The 7712-nt window shown below is 63.1% G+C and overlaps 1 protein-coding gene across 1 annotated transcript; it reads left to right on the top strand.

Moving 5' to 3' along the window:
- On the top strand, positions 349–6676 carry EIF3F (eukaryotic translation initiation factor 3 subunit F). Its single transcript, XM_021062272.1, is given in 10 exon segments — positions 349–579; positions 581–770; positions 3444–3514; positions 3738–3823; positions 4162–4223; positions 4226–4298; positions 5442–5533; positions 5870–6006; positions 6090–6203; positions 6485–6676. Coding segments are annotated over 10 exon segments (1119 nt in total). The 5' UTR covers positions 349–363; the 3' UTR covers positions 6563–6676.

Genomic DNA, 7712 nt, shown 5'->3' with positions numbered 1-7712 from the left:
ATTTTTTAAAAAAGAAAGAAAAACAAGTTAAAAAAAAAAAAGGCGCTTTGACGCGGATTATCCCACGGAAAGTACTTCTGCAGCGCTTGTGCAGCTCTCTCGCTCCATCTGGTGGCAGCTGTTTTTCTAGTCCCAGCGAGGGCCCACGTTTTCTCGGAACTACTTAGCTCGGTTCTTACGGAGTGCCCATCGGACCAAAATCAAGGAGCACAAACTCAGAGCAGGAAATTACATCCTTGAGAGGCATCACCAGTACCCAATAGACACAAAGATCTGGCTCACGTGGTGCACATGCAGCCAACCGTACTCCTAACAATGCTCAACTCCCTCCCTTCCGCTCCTGGCTCCTTCTCTCTCGACAAGATGGCAGCACCGGCAGTACCGGCGAGTGCTCCTCCCGCCACTCCGGCCCCGGCCCCGGCCCCGGCCCCGGTCCCCGCTGCGGCCTCAGCCCCGGCACCGGCCCCAGCCTCAGCCTCGGCTCCGGCGCCCGCAGCGGCTCCGGCGCCGGTACCGGCTGCAGCGCCGGCGCCCGCCTCGTCCTCAGACCCGGCGGCGGCGGCGGCGGCCACTCCCGCGGCCCGGGCCAGGCCCCGGCCCGGCTCCGGCCCCCGCGCAGACCCCGGCGCCGTCGCTGCCCGGGCCTGCGCTCCCGGGCCCCTTCCCCGGCGGCCGCGTGGTGCGGCTGCACCCGGTCATCTTGGCCTCCATCGTGGACAGCTACGAGCGACGCAACGAGGGCGCCGCCCGGGTCATCGGGACCCTGCTGGGTGAGGGCCCGCCGCGGGCTGGCCTTGGCCTCCCGCCGCCGTCTCGCGCCCCTCTCTCCCCGTCCCCGTGGCGGTTACCTGTTGAACAGACGCCGTGTGCCACGCGGTCTAGGTTTATCCTCGGTCGCCCAGCAGTCTCTGCGCCCGGTGGATGGGTCTCAATCTGCGGAAGATGAGGTCCACGCTGGCGAGGACGCGGAAACGCTCGCCTCCCCCGCCCGGTGACCTCGTTTCCCCCCTTATCTGCTGCTGCGCGTCTTGACTTTCCAGGTGTTTACTAAGAAGTTTCTACCCAGTTGGCAAAGGAGTCGAGGACGTCTGTAAAAAGATACCACCCTCGACAAGTAGCTGGTTTGGCAGGAACTCATGTAGGGTTTCAGTAACACTCCGGTTTCCTGAGCCTCTAAGCGGGATCCTCTGAGCCCCGGTGTCCCCGATGTCAGTGCCCCCAGTGCCGGCTCTGATTCTCCGTTTGAACACAGTTGTATTACCTGTTACTGTAGTAACATTCAGACGGAGAAACAGGCTTTTCCCTGCTCCCATCCCAAAGGTGGGGAATAGGTATTTTATGTTAAAGTGGTTCATGAAACGGAGACGCCTTGAAGCGGGGTGCTCTGACGAGATGTCCTTTTCTCGGGGGGCTGCTGAGCCCGTCAAATTCATTTTCACTCCGCCCCGCTCGCAGATTCGGGACACCGTGGTGAAGCCGCTTTACTCCCGCGCGTTTCTCTTACCCTTGCACGTGCAGTCGTCTCCGCCGTGGGAGACGGTGGGTGTGTTGCCAGGAGTCGTTGCAGGCCCACCCCGGCACCTGTCAGCCTCGGGCCTGGGACACGACTGAGGGCTTTGGGAGCGTTGGAGCGCTGCGGAGGCGCGGGTGGTGCCGGCCCAGACCGGGACCAGACGGCTGTTGGGGGCCGACTTCCGCCGCGGCAGGTGCCTTCCCTCCCTCCCTTGTTTGTTCTTCAGCTCCACTCATCCTCGGGTTCCAAGGAGAAGTCTCTCCGTCCTTCGTGCGGACCCCATCGTCACCCCGTTCTTAGCCTCCCCGAGTCCGTGGTTGTGCCCTGCTTTGGGCTTCTGTAGTAAATCGTGCGTGCATCACTGATGGGCCCGCGACGAGACCTTCGGATTCCCACCCAGAGTGCGCCTGTTGTGTGGTGTGGGGTGTTAGGGAGGCAGTGCTTCCTGAATGAGGTGTAGGTCCTGCTTGCTAGATGGAGCTTCGCAATGTTCGCAGAAGTTAATTTACGGAACACATTCCATTTGGTTAAATGAGCTCATTGGCACCATTTACTGTAAAACTGTCGGGTACTTAAAACTCAAAGTGTGGAGTTCCTGTCGTGGCTCAGCAGTTAGTGAACCCATTAGGGCTCGATCCTGCCCTCGCTCAGTGGGTTAAGGATTGGGCATTGCCTTGAGCTGTGGTGTAGGTCGCAGACGCGGCTCGGATCCTGCGTTGCTGTGGCTCTGGTGTAGGCAGGCAGCTGTAGCTCTAATTGGACCCCTAGCCTGGGAACCTCCATGTGCCACAGGGATGGCCCTAAAAAAGAATTTAAAAAAAAAAAAAAAGTTTGATAAAATGAGCTTTGTTCAAACCTTAAGTTCAAGGTGAGGTTATAGTCACATGCAGATAATTGGACGAAGCCGTGGCAGATGGGAACAGGAGCGTGTCATTGCGACAGGCAGATACAGACAAGCTTGAAGTGGTCAGTCTGCTGCCTCCGAGAGGTCAGACGGGTGGAGTACGCATCCTTCGTGACTCCTCGGGGGGCAGAAGCGCAGTGAGGAGGAGTTGGACACATGACAGGTGCACAGGGAAGCACCCGAGCCTGGCTGGGAGGTGCTGCTCAACTAGTGGGAGGGAGCGGCCTGGGGGCAGCAGCCTCCATGAGGTCCGGAGACCAGGGAGGGAGGGGAGGTACCGCCAGAACCAGAGGAATAGGAGTTCGTGGTGAAGGGCCGACCTTGATGCTGAAGCTTCTCCGGGAGGTTTCTGGATGGCGGTGTTAGGGTCATAAACCGGCAACCAGGTGTGTGTGGGGGGGAACAGGCGGCGCCCCTGCAGCTGAGCTGGTCTGTGCGGACAGGGTTAGACTCCTCCAGGCAGCTCTGCGGGTCACATGATACTGGGAGAGGAGTTCCCGGTGTGGCCCAGCAGGCTAAGGACCCAATGTTGTCTCCGTGAGGACACAGGTTCAATCCCTGGCCTCACGCAGCAGGTTGAGGATCGGACGTGGCTGTGGCTGTGGTGTAGGCCTCAGCTGCAGCTCGGATTCAGCCCCAGCCCAGGAACTTCCATATACCGCAGGTGCGGCCGGAAAAACGTCGAAAATTACATTGAGGAGAAAGTCCAGGAGCTCAGGGTGAAGGTGGGGGCAGGACTGGCGGCAGGACGGCCCGGCAGGCCAGTCGGCAGGGGAGGCCTTGCGAGGAGGGCTGGGCCCACCTGCCCCGACGCCTGGAGGGGGCGCTCGAGACCCTCCAGAGCTCATCTCTGGAGAATCCTGCCTCTGTGGACTGTGGACGCGCGCGGCTGAACTTGGAGCTTTTGAGTCTGGCGTGGGGGCGTTTGGTTCCTTGACCTTGAGGAGACTCGGGAGCACTTGGGAGGTGGCCGGGGCGGTTGGGAGCCCTGGGCTTTTGTGACGCGGGGGCCGTTCTCTGTCCCAGGGACTGTTGACAAGCACTCCGTGGAAGTCACCAACTGCTTCTCGGTGCCGCACAATGAGTCAGAAGATGAGGTGAGTGGCATTTGCGCAGCCCCCGCGTGGTCCCCGGCTACGCGCTTGTGGCCGCTCCCGCGCCACCGCGTGTGGGGCTCTAACCAGAGCGGCCTGCAGAGCGCCTCGTCGCAGTCGGACCTGCTTTCTGGGCATTCCGTCTGTCACGGGCGGCCCCAGCCCTGTCCGTCCACGTTGCTGGGCTTCCCGGCTTCTTAGCTTCCTTCCCCGCCTGCCCTCTCAGGTGGCGGTCGACATGGAGTTTGCTAAGAACATGTACGAACTGCACAAGAAGGTCTCTCCCAACGAGCTCATCCTGGCTGGTGAGTGGCCGTGGGGGGAAAGCCAGGCTGCCAGCGTCTCCTGCCGCCAGACGAGGTGTCGGGCTGCCTGTTTTGGAGACGGGGCTGAACGTGTGTTATCTCAAGAAGCTGTGGATTCACTGTGTTTTGCTGGCCGTTCCATCCTGGGAGGCTAAGCGTACTTACTGTGAATTGCAGCTGTTCCCCAGCGAGTCTCTCTGCCTTGCTGGCGACGCAGGGGTGCTCAGGAGCCCTGCGTGGGCCGTTGCCTGACTCCATACGTTGCCGGGCGCTGGTTTTCCGGCGTGGGTTGTCCTGGGGGCATGGGAGCTGTGGGATTGGCGCCCACCGCGTGTCCGCCCCCAGGTACGCCACGGGCCACGACATCACAGAGCACTCGGTGCTGATCCACGAGTACTACAGCCGGGAGGCCCCAACCCCATCCACCTCACGGTGGACACGAGCCTCCAGAGCGGCCGCATGAGCATCAAGGCCTACGTCAGGTGAGCGGGTCCTGCCTGGTGCCCCCCACCCCCGCGGGGGCCGCCCTTCAGCACGGAACTCGCCGCCTCCTGAGGAGGCCTCTTGCTCGCTCTCAGCAGGTGTCATTGGAGGGGTCTCGCCGCAGTTTGTGCCCACTGAGCCTGGGCTACCCCGGGTTTCTGCGCGTCCCTCGGAGCTTCCGGGGGCAGCCCTGTAGGCATTTGAGCAGCTTGTTTTCCAGGCCGTCCGTTCTAGACACTAACCCTCAACAGCCCGCCAGCCGTCCTCGCGTGGCGTTCTGGTCGTGACGCTTCTGCACGCTCCCTGCTCCTCTGACCTGCCCTGAAACTGTGCCCAGGACCCGGGACCGCACAGGCTCGAGGAGGACAGGCTGTCCCTGTTTTGAGCAGAGTGCGAGCCTGGGATAGAGCACAGCTGGGGGACGGGCCTGCAGGCAGCTGGAACGCTGCTTGACGGGCAGTGGGAAGGGCCGCAGCAGGGCGGCTGGAGGGGGAGGAAGGATTCTGTTTTCAGGTCAGAAGGAGGCCCTTTGTCGGTGCACATCTTGCTCGCTTTAACTTTGTGCTGTTTCTGTGCCGACCCCGGCTGACCCGTTCACCATCATGGGATGAGACAGAGGCTGGGTCTCAAGTCCCTGGGGACTGTTGGTGGGCCCGGAGCTCTTGGCTCTGCCTGCGTTCCCCAGCCGTGCCGTGCAGCTCAGACCCCTCGAGACCCAGCGAAGACCCCTTTCCCGAGATGCCTCCCAGCATCCCATCCAGTCTGGCCTCTGGGCCCGGGTCCCTTTCCCTCAAGAGCTGATGAGGGGCACAGTCCTAGGAGAGCCCTGCCGGTCCCTTGCCTCTGCGGGCCTGTCCAGGCAGCCAGCTCCGAGGAGCCCAGCATCTTGTGTGAAGTGGTCCTTGGAAGGACCCAGGGCTGGTCCAGAAGCTGAGTCCCCCCTCAGGCCCAGGGGCTGGAGTGTGGAACGAGCTAAGGGAGGAAGGCACCTGTTCCCACCGGACCCGTGGGGTTCGAGTGGCCCAGGCTCCTTGTCTGAGAACCCTGGGAACCGCGCTCTGGGCATGACTGCTGCCCGGGCTGGACTAGACGCGGGCCCCCGCCCCCGCCAGGCGGGCTGCTTACCTGCATCCTCTCGGCAGCACGTTGATGGGCGTTCCCGGGAGGACCATGGGCGTGATGTTCACGCCGCTGACGGTGAAATACGCCTATTACGACACCGAGCGCATCGGAGGTGAGTGACTCCCATGCCCTCTCTGGGGCTTTGGCGCCTTTCCAGGGAGGGGGTTTGTTCCTTAAAGAGGATGGGGGGCTCTCGGGTGAACCTGGAAGAACCTTCGGTTTGGTCTGAGGTTTGCAAGGACGAGAAGCCGCCGTCATCCTGTGTCCGTAGGGGGCGGTGGGCCGAGGCCGCAGGGCCATTCGCGTAGGGCGGGTGTAAGGGTCGCGGCACGCTGGGCGCGGGAGGAAGAGCGAATGGGGCAGAGCGGGGGCGGGCGGGACGCCGCTGGGGGCCCAGGGAGGGGGGCAGAGGTCGCTGCCCCGACGGGCTCCGGGTCTCCTCCCGCAGTCGACCTGATCATGAAGACCTGCTTCAGCCCCAACCGGGTCATCGGCCTCTCCAGTGACCTGCAGCAGGTGGGGGGCGCGTCGGCCCGCATCCAGGACGCCCTCAGCACGGTGCTGCAGTACGCGGAGGACGTGCTGGTGAGCGGGGTGTCCGGCGGGGCGGCGGCGGGGCGGGGGGTCTCCGTGGCGAGACTGACCGGGCCTCGTTGCCTCGCGCTCAGTCTGGAAAGGTGGCGGCGGACAACACCGTGGGCCGCTTCTTGATGAGTCTGGTCAACCAGGTGCCCAAAATAGTGCCCGAGGACTTCGAGACCATGCTCAACAGCAACATCAACGTGAGTGCCGCCGCCCGCTCGCCTGCGGGGGACGGAGGCGGCGGGGCGGGAGCAGGAGGGCGCGCGTCCTTCCCCGGGCTCGGGGGCGTCGGCGGACCTGCCAAGGGCTCTGGGGCCTGGCCTTCCTGCCTCCCCCTCACGCCGGTGCCCCGCCTCCCCCGGCCGCAGTCCCTTAACCGGGGCTGGCTCACACCCTGGGGCCGTCGCAGCCGTGGCCCAGCCCACCCGGCCATTGCCGGCCTTCCCCCAGCCCCTCACTCCCCCGACCCCTTCTCTTGCAGGACCTGCTGATGGTGACCTACCTGGCCAACCTCACCCAGTCCCAGATCGCCCTCAACGAGAAGCTGGTGAACCTGTGACGGCCCCGGGACTCAGAATGGAGCCGAGGCGAGATGGATTCTTTGTGCTTTGAGTCACGCTGAGCGGGTCACCCGCTCGTGACTAAATAAACCTAGGCTGCCTTTTGTAAGTGAGTCGCGTCCTGTGTGCACTCACCTCTGCGGGGAGGAGGAAACGGTGCCGGAGCTCACCCGGGAACCAGGGAGGGGTTCTCTGGTGGAAGGTGCGTCCGTGTGTGGCCTGACCCGCGGTCAGTGGCTGCAGTGTAGCCCAGGCCGCCTGAGCTGCTCCTGACCCGAGGCCAGAAGGCCCGCTCAGCCCTCGTGGTCCGGGAGCCCTGGCTTCCTGCTGCTCCTGCCTGTGCCCAGAACAGACGACCTTCCAGAAAGTCTTCCCTAGCATCTGATGCCCGCGGCAGTGCAGGGCATCGCCTTGGGCAAGGTTGGCGGTTCCTAGAGCGTTGCGGGGTGAGGGGGGCGTGGGGACAGGGCCCGGTCCTGGGACTGAGTGGGCCCCAGGGCGAAGGCCTTCTTGCTGGTGGGCGACGCTGCTTTACCGGGGTTTTGCCTGGCTTTCCCGTCTGGGAAGGTGTCCACTGGCAGACCTGGAAACCACTTCTGGGTGAGTTCTGTGGTTCCCACAGGAGGTGAACGTGAGACTCCACAGAAGAAAAATACTTGAGGCTTGGTTCCTAATCTGAACCGCAGAGTAAAGGGTGTGGCGGGAGCTCTGAAGCCCCTGAAAGGGACCGAGCCGGCGCCGTGGGGGCGGGGATAGGATCAGATCCGTAGGCGGTGTCTCGCCGTTTGGTGGGAAAACAGAAAAGTAAGTAGTTACATGGGTACGGCTCTGACGCTTTTTGGGGCTCCTCTCGTGTTTGGGGCAGTTTTTATCACCTTCATGTTGCAGACGGAGCTGGGGTTCAGGGGAGTTGGAGTCATTACTCTTAAGTAAAAACACCGCACGCCAGGAACACGTCCTGAGATGGCCCAGCTCGGAGCGCCTCTACCTAGGACGTGATGGCAGCCGATGTCTTTCGTTTTTAAAGGAGGTCAGGAAGGGAGGGGGCGCAGAGGCGGGTCCCCGTGAGATGCCGACCCTGGCCCGCAGCCCGGAGGCGAGTGCAGGAGGCAGACCCCAAGGGCCCTCCCTCCGCGGAGGTGCTTTGCA

Source organism: Sus scrofa, chromosome 9, assembly GCF_000003025.6.
Source record: "Sus scrofa isolate TJ Tabasco breed Duroc chromosome 9, Sscrofa11.1, whole genome shotgun sequence".
In the NCBI taxonomy this organism is placed as follows: Eukaryota; Metazoa; Chordata; class Mammalia; order Artiodactyla; family Suidae; genus Sus; species Sus scrofa.
Note: the sequence above shows the minus strand (reverse complement) of the source record. Positions and strands in the feature narration are given on the sequence as shown.